The 20,558-nt window shown below is 49.1% G+C and overlaps 4 protein-coding genes across 4 annotated transcripts; 2 read left to right on the forward strand and 2 right to left on the reverse strand.

The window, feature by feature from the left end:
• Positions 1–38: 38 nt before the first annotated feature.
• On the reverse strand, positions 39–2,021 carry BGW36DRAFT_328511 (uncharacterized protein). Its single transcript, XM_046212774.1, has 2 exons — positions 598–2,021; positions 39–545 (listed from the first exon to the last, which is right to left on the reverse strand). Exons 1-2 carry the CDS (start codon positions 1,829–1,831, stop codon positions 373–375), a joined length of 1,407 nt encoding a protein of 468 aa, XP_046066839.1. The 5' UTR covers positions 1,832–2,021; the 3' UTR covers positions 39–372.
• Positions 2,022–3,321: 1,300 nt separating this feature from the next.
• BGW36DRAFT_389102 (nucleoside phosphorylase domain-containing protein) lies at positions 3,322–4,997 on the forward strand. The gene is made up of 3 exons (XM_046217298.1): positions 3,322–4,422; positions 4,476–4,638; positions 4,691–4,997. The coding sequence occupies exons 1-3, from the start codon at positions 3,420–3,422 to the stop codon at positions 4,773–4,775; spliced, it is 1,251 nt and encodes a 416-aa protein (XP_046066840.1). The 5' UTR covers positions 3,322–3,419; the 3' UTR covers positions 4,776–4,997.
• A 318-nt stretch (positions 4,998–5,315) lies between these two features.
• Positions 5,316–6,537, reverse strand: BGW36DRAFT_364213 (putative alcohol dehydrogenase; the record flags this gene model as incomplete). Its single annotated transcript, XM_046214536.1, has 2 exons — positions 5,316–5,853; positions 5,918–6,537. The coding sequence occupies 2 exons, from the start codon at positions 6,535–6,537 to the stop codon at positions 5,316–5,318; spliced, it is 1,158 nt and encodes a 385-aa protein (XP_046066841.1).
• A 1,031-nt stretch (positions 6,538–7,568) lies between these two features.
• On the forward strand, positions 7,569–20,083 carry BGW36DRAFT_432439 (uncharacterized protein; the record flags this gene model as incomplete). The annotated part of the gene is made up of 6 exons (XM_046221136.1): positions 7,569–8,027; positions 8,159–14,283; positions 14,342–15,063; positions 15,123–16,997; positions 17,051–17,565; positions 17,630–20,083. The coding sequence occupies 6 exons, from the start codon at positions 7,569–7,571 to the stop codon at positions 20,081–20,083; spliced, it is 12,150 nt and encodes a 4,049-aa protein (XP_046066842.1).
• Between the last annotated feature and the right edge of the window lie 475 nt (positions 20,084–20,558).

Raw genomic sequence — 20,558 nt, forward strand, 5'->3', positions numbered from 1 at the left:
CCATCACATGAGAAGTAGTATCAAAAGGAGCAATTGATGCAGAAAAGGATTCCCATAATTTGATTTATATTTAAGCACATTATTTTAAGACAAACCAAACAAACTCCTTTATTCTTTCCATATCAAAGAATCGCTGATGCCCAATATCTGTGACAGACAATCACCCAGGCCAGTACACCAAAAGTAAATCATGTAGAATCGTTAAATTATATCACAAGAAATTGAAGTGATGAACACCATAGTAAATGGTTAGGGTATATGAGTAGTTGAAGGTTGAAAATGATCCAAATAAATGGCGGGTGAATACATCTATCGCTCACTGTTGTACACAAGGCGTGGTGAAAACCACCTTTAAAACCGAGTAGATCGTATTCAGACAGAATTAGGCCGCTGCGCGAGAACAGCCTCCGGCTCGAGAATGGAATTCGGACATATCATTTCCGATGCGTAGTTGTGGTATCTCTCGAGAAGATCGGTTTTTATGAGGTTTTTTTGTGGACCGAACGCAAAGTGAGCTACTACAGAAGTAGTTTCAACGAGGACCGCTGTTTATTGTCAGTACGTTCATCTCTCATAAGACAAATTAGTGAGACCTACCTCGGTTTAACTGTTTGGGCAGTTCAACAGTCAAGATATGCTCGTCATCTCCCTTCAATTTCATCATATTATTAAGAATGTCGATACCTCTCACAGCCATGAAGTTGATACTAATACGGCTCCCCCGCATGTCCCACGTACTTATAGCTTCCTCATCACTACCGTGTACCATGAAATAACGACCCAATCTTCGCTCCTCCATGTTTTGTAGCAATGAATAGTGTGCCTGTGCAGCCAACGGCCAATGTTGCAGATTGTTTCCAAATGCGTCGTACTCCGATGAGGCGACGGGGGTTTGATAGAGATAAGTTAGATTGCGCGTAGGGATCCATCGATGCTTCGGGACGCTGGTCTTCTCGTTCACTCCGAACAGGCTGTAGAAATTGTCGAGCTCAGGCATCTGCCACTTTGAGTCGGATTCATTCCAGGTTGGCAATTCTGATGCTCTCCACGCGCCGTTTTCCTTGGTGGACAAACTATCGTGCTCGGGGATCACTTCTGGGACGTAGGGGTGGACAGCACGCATATGATAATGCACCCAACCCAAGGCGGGGTTGTTGACAACGTTTGATGAAACAATTAGCGCACGTGGGCTGTTCATCAGGGTATTTACTAAGCGAGGAATAGCACTTTGATCGATGAAGACAATATCGTCATCCATCTTGACGTAAATAGCGTCTGGCTCTTTGAAAGCTTTAAAATAGATGCCGGAAAAGCCGCCGTCGTTAATCGGCATGAATGTGTACTCATCTACCGTCTTCGCGATTTCCTCTCCATACGCAATATCTTCCTTGTCCTCTGTATTGGCAGCCCAGATAACTTCGTCGAGCCAGCCACCGTTGGAAGCCAGATTCTTCCGGAGATAACATTCCAAGAGAGACGACCTGTCGCGTCGGCCGTAGAACACGACACCGACGATGCGGATTCCTTCGGGCCTAACGAGCGGCGTCGTGGAGTGGTCGAGGTGACTTGCGCCTGCTTCTCCCTCCTGGTGGAGGGTTATGGATGAGAGCTCGGCCGTAGGCGATGGGGTCGCAACCGCGAGGTGTGTTTGGTCATCAGCGGACGTCCGAGATGGGGCGAGTGTCGGTGGTTGAAGATATGTATAAGACAGAAAAAGAAGTAGCAGCCCCGGTACAGCAAAGAAAGCGATGTATATCCATCGGGAATTCTGGGTCAATCGTCGTGGGAAATCTGACCACCTCCTGAGAGGCTTCAGATCTGCAAATTCCATCGCTGCGGAAGGCCGGGAGTTGTCAATGTCACTTCGGGGAATTTCGTTATAGGCGAAGAAGGGGCGCAATATGCGACGGAGAAGCGACGACGACTTTAATCGCTCATTATCGCTGGAGTTGATGATTTGACGATCTGGGGATGCACGACTCGGATAATAATTAGGTGTATGGGAAGGGGGAGCAAGCACGATTATTATTAGAGTCTTGAGGGAAAGAAGAGCAGCCCCCGAAAGCCCGCAGCATCCAATCAGGGCCGGCGCCAAAACGACAAGCCGCTGCCTAACTACTTGCGGCTGCGTACTTCGTTGTTGTGATCTACATCTATTCGTTAGTAAATATTAACAAATACTGATCATTATTATTATTATATTTGGCAATATCTAATATCCATTCCTTGGGTCTTTCTTTTCCAACTTTTGTCACTGAATCACCTCCAGCGCTAGCAAATTTGACTCGACATGCCGCCAAGACAATAATTACCAGGTGCACAGCCCTCGACTAATAGCCCCAAAGTCGGGAAAGTTGATCTCGTTTCATTTGGCGCTGAAAATACACTAGCGTTTTGCTCTTCATCAAGTTCATCCATCGCCGGGCCCTTTATCTTCAAGCGATGGCTCTGCCCTTCATCTCGTCCGGCCCACTTAGCTTGTGCGGCTGAGTATTAGTGTGTTTGAGCGCTGCCTGACTCTCAATTTGCAGTTCAAGGTTTGTGAGTTAAAGCTTAGCAGCTAGCTATCGTCTCTAAAATTCACAATCACAACCAATCTTTTCTCAATGTTGTGACGCGAGGTGCGTCATTGAGGCATCATTTGCCTTCTTGAATATATTGCTCTACAATCTTAGCCAATCAGAATGGAAGGCGGTTGACTGACGTAGCTCATTGGTACAGCCGTTTGAAATCAGTGAAGCTAAATCTAAAAGTAGCCAATAAGAGTTTGACACTGCCGCACTAATGCTATTGCCAGGCCAATCAAGGTTTGTTGTCATGTCTTCGTATTTGGAGCCAGGCGAGAACATTAGATGGGTATAACAATGTCCGTTTTGGTTCTTGTCAATGGGTACATCATTCATTCTACTAGTTCGCCCTGTAAATGTTAGCGAACATTGCACAAAAAGCCAACACATACGTACGACTTTACGTGGACGAGTAAACAGGCACGTTCAATTGAATGTACTTGACTTGCGGCAGAAGTGCATCCATGACTAGTCATTCAGTGTACCGCACTCTTTATCTTCAATAAAATACATCTGAAAAAGTATCAAGTTATAGGTGCATATTGACCAAGCAATTCATTGGTCGACTCAGTAATGGACACTTTGAGTCTGTGACAGGCTAACAGCCTTGCATAGGCCAATAAACCTGCGGCAGAGCACGACGTTGCTGGAGCTGGCGCTTAGCCTGATGCCACACTTCGAGCCATTCCCCTCTCTAATTTACATCTTGAAATCATAGTTCATACTGCCTTTTAAGAAATCACATATGAATTCACAGCAATCAGTCGGCAACACAACATTGATATACGCCAATAGATACTTTACTATTTAAAATCTTCTTTCGAGAACAACACATCTACAGTCCGTGTCGAGATGCGACCCCTGTCCCGATGTGACTTTGAAATAGCGATCATCTGCGCTCTTTCTCCTGGGGTAAACGCGATTGAAACCCTTTTTGACGAACATTACGATGACCTGGATCACCTTTATGAAAAGCAAGACGGTGATCTTAATATATATAAAACAGGACGAATAGGTAGACACTACGTTGTGCTAGTCTATATGCCCGGGAAGGGTAATCGCAGATCTGCGAGTGTCTCCAGCGGCCTTCGAATCAGCTTCACTGGTATTAGATTGGCGTTAGTAGTCGGAATCTGTGGAGGAATACCTTACTCATCTGAGGGCGATGAAATTATACTGGGCGATGTGATTATCAGCGACAGTATAGTTGAGTATGATGTTGGTCGTCAATATATCCATAAGTTCGAGAGAGAGCGAAGTGTGAAAGAAGTTCTCGGGCCGCCCAATCGAGAAATTCGAACCTTTTTGAGGCGGTTAGAAACGCGCCGGACGAGACTCCAAATTCAAGAAAAACTGATGCAGGGTCTTTCTTATCTCCAGCAGCATGATAAGGATGATTGGCAGTATCCTGGAGTGTCTAAAGATATTCTTTTTGATGCCTCTTATATCCACAATCACATCCAATATCCCACAGAACAACCACATACAAATTGCTGTACCCAAGCATCAAGTTTCAGCTGCCAAGATATCGGATGCTCTGGGCAATTGATCCAGCGGTGTCGACTAAAAGATACAGAACAACCGGAGCCGCGTATCCATATTGGTACAATTGGGTCTGCGAATTCGATGATGAAATTCGGCGAAATGCGTGATCAACTGAGTAGAAGTGAAGGTATTGTTTGCTTCGAGATGGAGGGCGCTGGAGTATGGGACAATCTCCCATGCGTTGTTGTCAAAGGGGTGTCTAACTACGCCGATGGTCATGTTAATAAAATGTGGCAGAGCTATGCGGCAGCTGCTGCTGCTTCTTGTACCAAAGCATTCTTGGAATACTGGCCAACTACGGCCAATGAAAGTAAGAAATTTGATGGTACTTACTTTCTCAAGTAGCCTAATTTGCATTCGCAGACCGAACCATATATCGACCATATTCGCCATTGATTATACCAGTTGACAGAGATGGAATGTTTACCCATCAAAACGAACGTGTCACCTTTGAGGTGACCAAACAAAAAATAATTGAAACAACAACCAAGTATACAATAGGCGACACTACGAAAAATTACGAAAAGTAAGTCAGATAGCATGGTAAAGTCCCCCAACCTTTACTTACTACATGCTAGAGACGTGATACCGCTGCAGCATCAAAGATTGGAAGTGGCCCCATCAACAGTGCTGGAAGATGGGAAAATTGAAGAAAACAAATAGCTCTATTCTAACATAAACGACTCTTTGGAACATGAAAATTGTTCAATGCGATGGTTTCACAATCAACAAGAATCTTGTGAAGTATAAATTCTACTTGAGAGATAGTATTTTGTGTAGCTAGATATCTATCATTTGATGATCTAGTACGCATAGTATTAGAGATGCTACTATATTAGTTTCAATAGCAGAATATTAGCGTTCTCGGACACTATTCTACCTGCCCTGCCTGCTCTATTTACATGTGCATCTGCATAGACAGTCATATAAGTAACATACTATGCCTCAATATTGCTTCGTCACATTTCTAATTAGGAAGGGAGGCCGCTTTACATCAATTGATATGTAGTATTATATTTGAAGGCATAGCTATACATAGGACGTTGTCAGAGCCTGTTATGTGTCTAAATTACTTGCTACGTAGTTATGGTAGAAATTCTGCAGTGGTATCCAAGAACTCCTATCTCTCAAGATTGTTGTTGAGGAGTGGAATCTGTTCTGCGCTTCTTCCTACATATGTCACATATCCCTGATGCTTAGCTACTATACCCTTATTTCGACGACTAGCTTCTCGCCGCTAACCTGTCCCTTCTGCAACATATCAATCCCCGCCAGCACAGACTCTGCCCAACTTGAGCCTGATCTTACCAGCCTCATCGGATGGGGTCTGATGTCTTCATCTTGGGCCAACATCTCTAGTCCTGCGAACAACCGCCTGCCAAGATCTCTCGCCGCAGGATCTACTTTCCGATCATATCCACCTTTCATGTCCACTCCCCGGCCGAACATATCCAGCATCATGACCCAGCTGCCCTGGACCAGCTTGCGCATTGCTGCAGACTCTGGATACCTCTCTACAGACACGTATCGCCCCCCTGTCCGCGCGATGGCCGCGTAGCACAGCGCTGTCGACTGTGCCGTGCCGATGCAGTCCAGGACGAAGCGCAGCTGGTTCTTGGTCGCGGTCTTGATGTCCGCTGCGCAGCTCGGCGAGTGATAATCGAACACGGACGCCGCCCCATATGAGGACACCATTGCGTTATTATGCGAGGAGCAGACTGCGATTGGGATATAGCCGCTTCTATACGACAGTGAAACGTTAGAATGAGAAACAGAAGTGGCCAGAAACGGTTATCACAACTTACAATCGCAGCAGCTGGATGGCCATTGTTCCACACGCCGTGCTAGCTCCATATACCAGCACGGTCCTGCCGAGATCATCATTGCTGGCTAGGCTATGTGCTACTTTCACAGCACTATCGACGTCCTTTTCAACGTCTACTTGAGGCGGTAGCGCTAGACCGATCTCCTTGTAAAGGGCTAGGGCAACAGCTCCCACGCAGATCCCACCAAATGCCGCAGCCTTATACCAGTCCCATCCTTGGGGTATTCGAGTCAGGATAGCTGGATCAGCATCAATATACTCGGCGAAAGCGCCAGACTGCGGATTCGTTGGGTTGCAACCATGTACCGCCCCGAAAACTCGATCTCCAACGACCCATGGTTTGCACCGAGGCCGATCACTGGATGCGACAGCTGAGCCTACTGCCACGATGACGCCGGCGAAGTCGCCACCAGCCAGGTGCCCGGAAACACGAAGTCGCGTCGGCACTTTGTAGTCACTAGGGTTGAGGGCCACGGCGCAGGTGCGAACGAGAATAGATGACGATGAAACGGGTGGAACGGGCACCGACGAGATACTCAATGTCCCGTCGCCAACGGTGACAATGCCTGTCTGCTTTTCTAAAGGGGGTGGGACGGCCATTGGGAATACGGCATGCTGTAGTGGGTGCGGTACTCAAGTGTGATATTCATATCCTGCCGAAAATATATCCAAGTATTGTTGCTGGAAGTGAGGCATCAACACCCTTAGATATTAGAGGAAGTACCAATAAACCCTCTGAGTTAGCACTGTGGCAATAGTTACCTTCACCATGGCAATGTGCCCGAAATCCACCGAGTAGTGGATTTTATACAGTGCCTTGGCTTCGAGCTGACGTACGCATTGTTGACATACATTTCGTTGGTTTCAACAGGCTTGACCAGCAGCCTCGCGTCCAGTTCGCAGAAGAGTATCAATTGGACAGAACATCAGACTCCAACATGCAAAGCTTAACAAATCAGCTCAACCCCAGGGGTTCCCCGCATGCGTTATTTTCCCACATGACTTAAGTCTGGCGTCAGCTCCAGTCTCTGTAGCTCAGCCAGCTCAGCTAAATGGAGCGTGCTCGGCAAGGCTCGGTAAGGAAGTGGTAAGTCGACAATAGGGTGACTTGTAATTCCGTATGCCTAGTGGCATGGCTTGGCAGTTCAAGGTATAGTGCGGAGTAAGCTAGTCTTGGATCTAGCCAATATAGATCTAGTGGTTATAGTGAATTTATGGAATTTACGTACTACTCCTGTAAGCTTATTCAGACAAAACCTTGGTTCGTCTGGGCGTACCTTGGACTTTAAGTACTATTTTTTTAGTTTATGAGCTAATCTTCGATGTGCGTTAATTATAGAATTCCATTACTCAAAGGGAAAATGGTAAACATACTGCAGAGGACTTTAGTCATTACTGCCTACAATGTCATACTTCGGAGTCGGCTGGAGGCTGCTGGTTGGTATTAGGGTGGAAGACCCGCTCTCAACGACTCAATCCGTTTGCTCCAACTTCTCATCGACAATAGAAGACTATGATTCAAGGCCAATTCCTATGCATATATCAAGATCTCCGTTGAGTCATTCACATTCTTGGGACTCCTATCCCTATCCCTCCACCTTTCCCATTCCCTATCCATAACGTACCTTGCCATGACGCAAGACCATCTTCCCCAGCCTGGTGAGCCTATCGCCATCCTGGGCTTCGGATGTCGCTTCCCTGGGGGCGCCACCACCCCATCCAAGCTGTGGCAGCTCCTGAAGCAACCGCGAGACGTTTGTACCAAGATTCCACCGTCGCGCTTTGATTCTGATGGCTTCTACCACCCAAACGGTGAGTATCACGGGCACAGCAACATCCAGCATGCATATTTGCTCGCTGGAGACCAGGACCACCAGCTGTTCGACGCCGACTTCTTCAGCATCTCGGCTGCCGAGGCGGCTGCTATCGACCCACAACAACGTCTCCTCCTCGAGTGCGTCTACGAGGCTCTCGAGGAGGGCGGGCAGCGGATGGCTGGCCTGCGTGGGACCGATACAGCCGTGTTTGTCGGTGTTATGCGCGAGGGGTATAGTGATATCCAGTTTAGAAATCTCGACACGTTGCCAACGGTGAGTTTACTGTTTTGTACGATCTTTTGAATAATCTCCTTGCTTTGCGTATTGCATGACCGCATTGCATAAACCTACTAATAAACCCGCGATAAGACCATCGATGCACGATAACTGACACAAACTATCAGCACTTCCCCACCGGTACGGCCCGATCCATCTTGTCGAACCGTGTGTCATACACATTTGATTGGCACGGCCCGAGTATGACCATCGACACAGCATGCTCTTCGTCACTAGTCGCCGTGCACCAGGCTGTCCAGACTTTGCGCTCAGGCACATCCCGCGTCGCTGTTGCCGCGGGGGCTAACCTCATCCTCGGTCCTGAGGTTTTCATCGCTGAAAGTACCTTCCACATGCTGTCGCCGCAGGGACGGAGCCACATGTGGGATGCCCGTGCCGATGGGTATGGCCGTGGAGATGGCGTGGCGGCTGTTGTGCTGAAGCGACTAAGCGATGCGATCGCAGATGGGGATCCTATTCAGTGCATTCTCAGGGAGACCGGCGTGAATCAAGATGGTCGCACAAAGGGAATTACAGTCCCCAGTGCCGATGCACAGGTCGCTCTCGTGGAGGATACGTATCATCGCGCGGGTCTCGATCTAAACAGCCCCGAGGGGAGACCGCAGTTTTTTGAAGCACACGGCACAGGCACACCAACAGGAGATCCTCTCGAGGCAGAAGCCATTCATCGTTCAATAGCCAGTCGTCTGGGAGACGAAAATGAGAGTGATACGAATCTCTTTGTTGGCTCCATCAAGTCAATTATAGGCCATACTGAAGGCACGGCAGGTATCGCAGGCCTGATGAAGGTCGCCCTAGCCATGCAACACGGGACGATCCCACCCAACTTGCTCTTTGAGAAGCTGAATCCAGCATTAATACCCTTTTACAAGAATATCGAGGTACCGGTGAAGGCTGTCGAGTGGCCGGAGGTTACTGCGGGACAGCCCCGCCGTGCTAGCATCAATAGCTTTGGATTCGGAGGGACGAATGCTCATGTCATTATCGAGAGTTATCAGCCTCTGCTTCACGTTGACAGTCTTGACGATGTGGGTGGAGATTCCCGGGACTCTCTACTTCCTTTTGTATTTTCAGCGGCTTCGAGATCGTCACTGAAGAACTATCTGAAGGAACTTCTGCTGTTCCTGGAAAAGAATCCGCACATCAACCCTGAAGACTTGGCGTACCACTTGAATACTAAGCGCTCGATCTTCCCTTTTCGTATTTCATACCTAGCTCGCAATATCAACGAACTGCGAGAGAGTATCAAAAAGTCGCTGGCTCAATCCGACTGGGAGGCAGCCCTGAGCCGAGCACCTACCACACCGATGCGGATCCTCGGCATCTTCACTGGTCAGGGAGCGCAGTGGCCAGGAATGGGAAGAGAGTTGATTCATCACCTACCGTTTGTGCAAGCCCGCCTCTCGCATCTCGATGATGCACTGGCACAGTTACCCAAGGCAGATAGACCTTCCTGGACTCTTGCAAACGAGATGCTGTCGAACGGCTTAGCAGCAAAGCTCAACACCGCTGCTATCTCGCAACCCCTTTGCACAGCACTACAGATCATCCTCGTTGACCTGCTCAGGGCTAGTGGCATCAACTTCGCGGCTGTGGTAGGTCACAGCTCCGGTGAGATCGCAGCAGCATACGCTTGCGGTATGATATCCTCCCACGACGCCATCATCATATCGTACTATCGCGGTGTCCTCGCTTGTCTTTCGGGTACATCTTCTGGACAGCCTGGGGCCATGATGGCAGTGAATACGACGGGAGAGGATGCCGAGGATTTGTGTTCTCTACCGGAGTTCGACAAACGGCTTTGCGTCGCGGCATACAACTCTCCTGTGAGCGTCACGCTGTCAGGTGATGAGGATGCTATCCAGTTAGCCAAGGCAGTCTTCGATGACGAGGGAAAGTTTGCCAGAGAGCTTCGTGTTGATAAAGCATACCACTCGCACCATATGCTGCCCTGTGTGATACCGTACATTGGTGCTCTCACTCAGGCCTCGATTAAGGTCCAAAGACCGAGGGATGAGTGCACTTGGTTCTCGTCGGTCCATCGCGGGCAACGCATGGGCAGCACCGAACTAGAAGCACTAAAAGCATCATATTGGAGCGACAACATGACCCAACCTGTCTTATTCTCGTATGCCGTAGAAATGGGGGCCAATGACAACCAAGCAAACATCAATATGGCACTCGAAATTGGGCCACACAGTGCCCTTCATGCACCTATCGACGATACTCTAAAGACCACAAGCAAGTCCAGTATTCTCTACGGGTCCTGTCTAATCCGAAACAAGAATGCTGCAGACACGTTCGTTGAATCCATCGAGCTAGTGTGGAAGAATGCCCCTGAAGGGACAGTCAACTTTGACAGCTTCCAACGGGCAGTATCTGTAAATCCAGAATATAAGCCAACCATGATCAGGCATCTCCCGACCTACCAGTGGCAGCATGATCGCGTACACTGGAGCGAATCGCGACGCTCACGAGTTTTACGTACCCGTGCCAAACCTGCTCATCCATTACTCGGTACACTCAGCCCCGATTCGACTGGCTCTGACATGATGTGGCAGAACGTGATGCGCATTATCGATCTACCGTGGCTTACGGGCCATCAGCTTTCCGGACAAGTGGTCTTCCCGGCAGCCGGCTATGTGGCCCTCGCTATCGAGGCGGGTCTTGAGTTTGCCCAGGATAAACAGGATGTCTTCCAGATTGAGCTCGAGGACCTGTCCATCGAGAAAGCAATTACGTTCGCTGATGACAGGATCGGCGTTGAAACGATGTTCTTCCTCCACATAGAGAAGACCGAGACCCGACGAGACGGGAAGATTGTGTATGGTAGCTGGAGATACCACTCGGCTACCAAAGGCTCTAGCACCACGAGTCAGAATGCATCCGGGCGCATAAAGCTGGTCCTCACGGAATCCCCCCATCCCGGAGCATCTCGACGCCCTATACTGCCCTCACAGGACGCGGATCTTTCAAACATGACCAAGGTTGACAAGGATGACTTTTACAGCGAGCTGAAGAAGATTGGTTACCTCTACTCTGGTCGATTTCGTACCCTAAGCTTATTGAAGCGAAAGCTGGGCCACAGTCGCGGCTTCCTGAACTTGCCGTCTCCAGATGAGCTGCACATATCCGAGCAGAAGCTGCTTGTCCACCCCGGGATTCTCGACTCTGCGTTCCAGGCGCAGTTCCTGGCATACTCGTGGCCTGGCGATGGCTCATTCCGAACGTTACACGTACCTACCTCTATCCGCCGTCTCCGTGTTGATCCGTCTGCGTGTCGTCACAGTTGCGAACATAATCTACTGAGCTTTGACTCAACAGCAAGTCGAGACATCGAGGGCCGTTCTAGGAGAGGTGGTATCTACGGAGATGTCAATATTTACACCGGAGACGGGAGGTTCGGCTTGATCCAGGTGGAAGGCGTTACGTTTATTCCACTGGTTACTGCCTCTGCTTCGGAGGACAGGGAGATGTTCCTAGAGAACGTTTATGGCCCCGCCGAGCCAGATTTTTCAGCAGTTACTACAATAAGAGAGGACACAGAAGAAGAAGAAAAGTTAGCACTAGTGCTGGAGCGAATTGCGTTTTTCTACATCAGAAAGCTAAAATTTGAGCTTGAATCTGCGAGAATTATTTCAACAGAGGGACAATTCCAAAATATCCTCGCTTACGCTAATCATATCGTGGATCAAGAGATGCGGAGAAAGAGCCAGCAGGTTAAACGCTGGGGTAGCGACACAGCCGAGTATATTGACAATTTGATGGCACTGTATTCAGATAGCATCGATATGAAGGTGCTTCGTATCGTTGGCGAGAACTTGTCGGCCCTTGTAACAGGCTCGACAACTACTGTCGAAATTACACAGCAGTTACTAGTCGATGGTTCACTGGAGAGCTACTACACGGACGGACTTGGTATGAAGAAGTCTCTTCAGTTTCTGACTAGTATTCTATCACAGATCACCCACCGTTACCCTCATATGCGAATAGTCGAGGTTGGTGACACGGCTGCGGTGAGGGGAATCATTCTGAATGCGATTGAGGGTCAGTTCGACGAGTACACAGTAACCAGTGCCACCACCACTGACGCGATAGAGGAAAGTTCCTCTAAATTCACCAAGACTTTAACCTTTAATCCCATGGACATTGAGGGAGACATTGTCTCTAAGGGCTTCCAGGAGCATTCATATGATCTAGCAATCGTCTTCTTCACACTCTTTGCCACTAGGGACCTAAAATCCACTTTAAACAAGCTGAGAAAGCTTATCAAACCCGGGGGTTATCTAGTCATGCTTGAAACAGCAAACTACACACTGCGCGCCATGACACTCGGGGTGATCCATGGATGGTTGCATGGGACTGGGAGCGGCATTTCGGAGCCTGCCTTGTCTCCTCCACAGTGGAATGCTCTGCTTATGGATTCTGGCTTCTCCGGGGTCCAGGTAATCGCCCCTGGAGTCGACAAGCGTTTGGGGCCACTCAGCATCATGGTGTCTCGAGCAGTGGATGATCAAATCAACATGTTGATTGAACCCTCGGAAGAAGCCTCATCGTTATCGAAAATCCAGTCATGTCTTGTGGTAACTGGCACGACGCTCTCCAATCACCGGCTCGCACAGTCTGCTGTCCGTTTGCTAGGACGACACTGCGCTTCCAAGCCGGTGATAGTCCAGGGCGTGACAGAACTGGTCGGCATGCGAGACCTTTCACATCATATGACAGTTCTCTACCTAGCTGACCTAGACGAGCCGGTTCTCAAAGATCTAACACCAGTGATGTTCGAAGGACTAAAGATTCTCTTCAAACAGGCAAAAAACGTACTCTGGGTGACCAAAGGACGCAGGGATGGAAATCCCGATAGTAATATGTCAGTCGGACTTGGACGGGTCTTAGTATCCGAGATACCGCATCTCCGGGTTCACTTTATAGATTTTGATACGGAGACGAAGCCTACGGCGCGTGTCCTCGTTGATTCGCTCTTACGGCAGCAGATCTTGATATCCATTGAAGATAGAGGTAGTAGTGAAGAGATCTTGTGGAGCCAAGAGAGGGAAATCTTCATCGAGGGTAGTCAGGAGTACATCCCTCGAATCAAACCAAACAAGAGATGGAACGACGCATACAACTCCTCTAGCCGCGAGATACGTCGACAAGTAAGACCCTCTGAGGAGGCTGTAGAAATTACTAAAGACGATGGGTTATGTAGGCTGTTAGTACGACAACTTCCAGAAAATAACGCCACCGAAAAAGCCAACCTAGTTCGGGTTCTTTATGTGGCTTCCTCTCCAGTGCCGATAACGTCGACGACAGCCCTATACCCCTGCGTAGGACTCGAAATGCAGACATCACGGCCAGTAGTCGCTTTGCTGAATAGAATTACCTCTATTGCAGAAGTTCCGATTGGGCTCATGTGCTCTTGCGATACTTCTTGGGAACTTCCTGCTGAAGCTGCCAAGTTGACAAGATCCTTGGCGGCTTACTTCCTCGCCCGGTTCGCCTGTGATGGCATATGTCCTAAGACCACACTGCTTCTGATTGAGCCAGATTTGTTAACTGCTAGGATCTTCAAGCTCTTGATTGAGACAAACACTGTCCGGGTTGTATCTATCACGAACGACCCAGATAAGGTCGATGAGGACTTCACCTACATCCACCCTCTGACATCGAAGCATCTTATTAGTCATCGCCTTCCTCCGCGCATCTCAGTGGCCGTTGATTTTACTACTTCGGCTACTGTCGATCAGTCTTTGGCCGATGTTATCAAACCCATCCTTTCAAAGTCCGTTAACCTGATTGATTCAACCTTGTTTCACCCTGGAGAAGATGTACCTGTGTCCAAAGAATTCAAAGTTCCAGTCATGCTTCGAGATGCAGTTTCCACGGTTAGTAATTTATGTGCTAGTGTGAAGTCCAACACAGACATCACAGTTGTATCCCCAGAGGACTATGTCAAAGTGCCGCAAGCGTGGTCAACTGTCATAGACTGGACTACACCAGAGACCTTGTCTGTCCCAGTACAACTCTCGAGTTCTGAAACACTAGTACATTCCAATCGAACCTACCTACTTGTCGGACTGGCTAGTGCAGGTGGATTGGGAGTGACTCTAGCTGAGTGGATGATTAACCATGGCGCGCGCCATATCATCCTTACCAGCCGACATCCAAAGATCGACCCAGCATGGATATCTCTTCACGCGTCCCAGGGTGTCGACATCCAAGTCATCGCGAAGTATATATATCTTTCTACTCTCTAAATAATACCCTGTTAAATATTGACTTAATCTCAGTGACGTTACAGACCGCGACTCACTCAAGGACATGATAGACAGCATCCGCCTCTCCTGCCCTCCAATTGCTGGCGTGGTCAACGGCGCCATGGTGCTTTCCGATGGCTCCTTCGAGCAGATGACTTACGAGCAGATGGTTCAGGTCCTACGGCCCAAGGTTGAGGGAACTCGTCACCTAGATGACAACTTTTATGATGATCCTCTCGATTTTTTTATCCTTTTCCCCTCGCTTGCTAACGTCGTTGGCAACCCAGGACAAGCCAACTATGCCGCTGCAAATATGTACATGACTGGTGTGGCCACCCAGCGCCGCAAGCGTGGAGTCGCAGGCAGTGCCATAGATCTCGGCAGCATCGTCGGTATCGGATTCATCACACGCGAGGCACGCGACGGCGTCCTCTCCAAGCTTGGAGCCATGGGGTTCGCCAAACTGTCAGAACATGATTTCCTCGAGGCATTCGCCACTGCCATTATTGCGGGGCGTCCTTGTTCTGCGGAAGCTGAAGAGCTTATCACAGGTTTGAATACTGATGCTCCAGTAGATTCTACCATATCAAACACCCCATACTGGCGCGAGGATCCAAGATTTTTTCATGTTATCAAGACTACTGCGGGTTCGAGAAATACTGGGGCTAAGAAAGTTGTCGATTCAGCGCAAACGACTACGCGGGAGATGCTACAGGAGGCAAGCGACCAGGAGCATACGCGACAGATCGTACAAGGTGATACTTAGTCTTCCAATCTGCTGACCTACTTCCTGTTTTACTGACCAAAGTGAAAGATGCATTCCTCAAGAAGCTGACCGCCGTCCTCCAGCTCAACGCTGAACGAGCCAGTGGCACTGCCCAGCTCCTCCAGCAAGCACCAGAGGAGCTAGGGATTGATTCTCTCGCTGCAGTGGAGATCCGGTCGTGGTTTCTGCAGGAAATGGACCTAGATGTATTGGTTCTCAAGCTAATCACAGCAACCTCGATATCTGAGATTTTGGACTTTGCCATCGACAATCTACCGAAAGGGCTGGCTGCTGTTGGAGGAAATGATCAACGCGTTGATGAGCAGGAAAAGCTGTCACCGTCGTCTACGGATGTTTCCGTCACTTTAAATTCCAGTTCGTCTCATAGCACTTCCACCCCGATTCTGACGCCACAGATGTCAATGGCCGACTCGTTTGTTGTTGTGAAGACGGATGATGAAACAAAGTTAAGCTCTGTTGCATCCATAAGGCACGAGGAGTTATCAAAACCTCTTACAATTAACACACCAGAACTGCCATTCGCAGTCCAGGAAGCAGCGACGAGAGTGGCCATAGAGAAGAGGGTTCCGATGTCCTACGGTCAGCGCGGCTTCTGGTTCATGAACCAACTCGCGTCTTCAGACCAGACCCTCTTTAACGGCACAATATGTCTGCTTCTAACCGGCGAGATCAACGTGAGTGATCTTGCTAAAGCTGTTGTGGCTCTGGGCCGGAGGCATGAAGGGCTTCGTGCCGCTTTCTACGACGACAACGATGAGCAGCCAATGCAGACCATCCTTGCTGACTCCTCCCTGACGCTCGAGACCCGAACTGCCACATCCATCGACGATGTTCGGAGACAGTTCAACGAGCTAAACAAATACGTCTATGATATCGCTAATGGCCAGACACTGCGGATCATATTAATGACCGAATCACCAACGCGAAATCACCTCGTCATTGGCTATAATCATATCAATATCGATGCAACCAGTCTGCTAGTCGTCATCGCTGAACTCAGCCGATTGTACAACGGCGAGAAGTTGGCCCCCCCACTGCTCCAACAGACCGACTTCGCGCAGCAGCAACATGAAAGACTCAGAACGGGCCAGTGGGCAGATGCGATTGCCTACTGGCGGAACGAGTTCCGAGATCTCCCCGAGACGTTGCCAATCCTCAACATCTCCCCACAATCCTTTAAGCCACGGCCATCGCGGGCAACATATCGACACCACAAGTCGGCCGATGTAAGAATCACAGGTGCTTTGGCAACCAAGATACGAGCTGTCTGCAAGAAGTATAAGGTCACCCCCTTCCACCTCTACTGCACGGTATTCCAGATTACCCTAGGCAGGCTCGCTGGAACAGAAGATATCTGCCTGGGTGTTGCCAATGCCAATCGCTCTGACCGAGGTGCCATGGAGGCCGTGGGGATCTTCCTGAACCTCTTCCCCTTGCGGCTAAAAACATCTTGCAGCACGCCCTTCTCTGAGCTGCTCGAGCAGACACGGTCCAAGGTGCTTTTGGGCTTGCAAAATTCCGCCGTTCCATTCGACGAAATTCTCAATCAGGTCGGTGTCCAGCGTGGACCCACACACCTTCCGCTGTTTCAAGCGTTCGTTGATTACGTCCCAATCCGGGAGAAGCAGCGGTTCGGAAGGGATTGTGATCTAAACCATGAGGAATATAACTTTGGCGAGACCATGTACGATATCATGCTAGGCATCGTCGATAATCCTGAGGGAGACGCCTGGCTATCGTTCCTCCTTCAGGAGGAACTGTATGCTGAGGAGAATGCGGATATGCTGCTGCAATGTTATCTTAACCTTCTCGAGGAATTTGTCGACAACAATGGTCTGAGGGCTGGCGAGCCGCAGATGTTTAGCAAAGTGGAGGTTGATCAGGCTCTCAGCCTTGGACAAGGTATATATTAATATATTTGATTTGAAGTAATGAAAGATATTCTGACCATCCAGGACTCGAACTCGAATTCGGAAATGGGACTTTACTCGACGAAATAGACGCGACAGCCATGTTTAACTCTGACTCTGTTGCCCTTAAAGACACTCAAGGCAATTGTCTCACATACAAACAGATGACTTTGAAATCTTACGCAATTGCACGATCCCTTACCGCGCTTGGAGTGTCTCGGGGCTCGAGGGTAGCTATTTTGCAAAATCCATCAATCAGCTGGATTTGTTCCCTACTTGGCGTCTGGCGCATTGGCGCTGTACTTGTTCCACTCGAGGTGACTCAGGGGTCTAAACGTCTTGCAACTATTGCGCAGGATGCAGACTTAGCAGCTATTATCGTTCATAACGACACACTTTCATTGCTCTCAGAGCTAGGCTGGAACAAGACAGAAATGGTAATAAATCTTTCTAATCTTTCCCCACAAACCGGGGTCATTACCAGCCAGACTCTGCACAAACCAACAGCGAAAGATGAGGCATTGATATTGTACACAAGCGGATCCACCGGACTCCCCAAGGTATGCTAATTTATTCACTATCGATTCAGATATTCAAACATTTAGATATGCTAATGATAGATAGGGTATATCAATGCCGCACATTATGCTTCTCAACTCTATCAAGGGCTTTCTCCACCATTGGCCAATGAGTCCACAAACAGTCCTGCAGCAGATCGCTCTCAGCTTTGATCTTGCATGGTGGCAGTCATTTGTGGGCCTCGCCACGGGCGGCACTGTAGTCGTCGCTGGACTGGAATCTCGAAAGGATCCTGTCGCCTTGACCGAACTCATCGCCACTGAGCGTATCACTTTGACAGTCGCTGTGCCTTCGGAAATAATCTCGTGGCTTAATTTCGGGGAGGTAGAGAAATTAAAGCGGTCATCATGGGCGTGGCACATTTCAGCTGGCGAAGATTTTGGAATCAAACTAACCCAGCTGCTGCAGTCCCTGGCAAAATCGGACCTCTGTGTTCTGAATGCGTACGGACCTGCAGAAACCATCATACCGCTAGTGCACGAGGTGCATTACGAACAACTTTCCGCGACAGATATTTCCATCCCTATCGGCAAGGTGATGCCAAACTACACGGTCTACGTGGTCGACGACCAGGGTCACCCTCTCCCTCCCCGTGTTCCAGGGCAGCTGATGATAGGCGGTGCAGGTGTTGCCAACAAATACATCAACAACCCTGCGCTGTCAGAGGAGCGGTTTCCAATCGCCACGCACTCACCTCCACACTTCGTCGAGAAGGGATGGGTGCGAACCCATCTAAGTGGTGACCGTGGCTTCTTACGTGTCGATGGCGAGTTTGTGATGGTGGGTCGTATGGCGGGAGATACACAAGTGAAACTGCGAGGCCAGCGCATGGATGTGAAAGAGATAGAGTCATGCATTATCGACATCAGCCAAGGCCAGGTCGTCGATGCTGTCGTGCATATGCGCCAGCAGGTCGATGGTGATGCTGCCACTGCATTCCTGGTCGCCCACGTTGTCCTGGCACCCGAAGCCACGTCTCGATACCCAACCACGCTTGCTCTTGACGAGTACCTGTCCAGACTTACTGCAGAGCTACCGTTGCCAGCCTACATGAGACCGTCTATAATGATAGCGCTGTCTTCGCTTCCCCTGAGCCATCATGGTAAGATCGACAGGAAATCACTCTCCGAAGCGCCAATACGATCAGGGCATCGAGTTTCCCAAAAAGCCCAGTCTGGGATGCCAGTAAGGGACAGGAAGGTTGAGAGTCAGGATAATATTAAGCAGATATGGCAACAGTTTCTAGGTGAGGCCGCAGAATGCATCGATATACACCCCGATTCCGACTTCTTCTCGGTCGGTGGTAACTCGCTGCTGTTGCTCAGCATCCAGGCCGAGATGAAACGGCGGTTTGGCGTAAAGGTTTCGTTGACTCAGCTATTCGAGTCGAGCACGTTGGAACAGATGGCGTCACTGATAAACCCCAAGGAAACGGCGGAAACGACTAAGATTGACTGGATAGAAGAGGTTAAAGTAGACCCTGAGATTCAGCCACTCAAAGCGCCTTTGATGCTGTCGCAACCTCGCATCGGTCTTGTTGTCGTCCTGACAGGATCGACTGGGTTTCTAGGCAGAAATATCCTTCACAAACTCATAGCATCACCTCATATTAGCACGATCCACTGTGTAGCTGTCCGAGACAGATCGAAACTGATCAAGTTTCCGCCATCAAAAATCACCATCCATATGGGTAATCTAACGCAACCACGTCTAGGACTCCCCGAGGATACATCTAGGCGCTTATTCTTGGAAGCACACGCTATCATCCACAACGGAGCAGACGTGTCATTTATGAAGAGCTACTCGTCGATTAGGACCGCCAACCTGGGCTCGACCAAGGAGCTGGTCCGGCTCTCTCTCCAGCACGGAAAAGGCACTCGAATCCATTTCATCTCGACTTCTGGTGTCACACTCATTGACGGTCGGGAATTGCACGAAGAGCCGCTCGGGGATAACCACCCGAGGAACTCCACAGGAATCAACGGCTATGTCGTGTCCAAATGGGCCTGCGAGAAATATCTCGAGAATGCTAGCGCTGCTACAGGGCTGCCTGTTACGATCCACCGGCCGACTATTGTAATTGGTCCTGATGCTCCGCGTTTGGATATCATGCACAATGTGTTGTATTACTCAGAGCAACTGCGTTGTGTGCCGCAACTGCCATCGCTAGAGCGCTGGTTCCAGTTCGTAGACATTGAAGAAGTGGCCCAGGAAATTGGAGCTGCTGTGATTGCTCATGCTGATAGAGTTGATACCATGCAATATAAGAATATCACGGGCAAAGAAGAAAATGTCACAAAGATGGACCGTTTCGGTCACTACATGGAGACAAATAAGGGGTACACGTTCGATCATACAAGCCTTAATGACTGGGTCGACCAGGCAAGCAGGATCGGACTGGCTCCGGAAATTGCAGAGTATCTCAGGAGCGGTGCGCGGAATGAGAACGGGGGTGAAGAGTGGGTGTTCCCGAGGATCTGGGGGAAGCCGCGAGCTTAGAGAGTGTAGAAAAACCCCTAGCTCAGTCGGTATCAAAAATGAACTTCACTCTACGGTAATCTCTTGTTTGATTCATAAAGGTACACTTCATCAAGTGTTGAACTGAATCCATATAAACCAGTGACCGAACAGCCTCCATCTGAGGATCCTCGTTTGAGACAGTTGAAATTTGTTGGAAATAAATATAGAGCGGGACAGGGAACTAAAAATCTTTCAAATACAAGGGCATCAGAAGACCCAATCTCCCACGTAAGATGATTGAGAATATTTAACCCTCCTTCACTTGCACGATTATAATAGTACTCATACGGTTCCAGCAATTCAAGCGAAATGATAATCTGTCATAAGCCCGGCACTATATACTCCAAGTTCCGTTATTCTTCTATGGTATACCTCATAAATTTCTCCGAGGTTCGTTGGTGTGAGTAGGAGGTCCTCTTCGTAGATAGGAAGAATTTCGCCAACGGCAGGACTG

The sequence above is a fragment of the Talaromyces proteolyticus genome (genome assembly GCF_021365285.1).
Source record: "Talaromyces proteolyticus strain PMI_201 chromosome Unknown BGW36scaffold_13, whole genome shotgun sequence".
NCBI classification, from domain to species: domain Eukaryota; kingdom Fungi; phylum Ascomycota; class Eurotiomycetes; order Eurotiales; family Trichocomaceae; genus Talaromyces; species Talaromyces proteolyticus.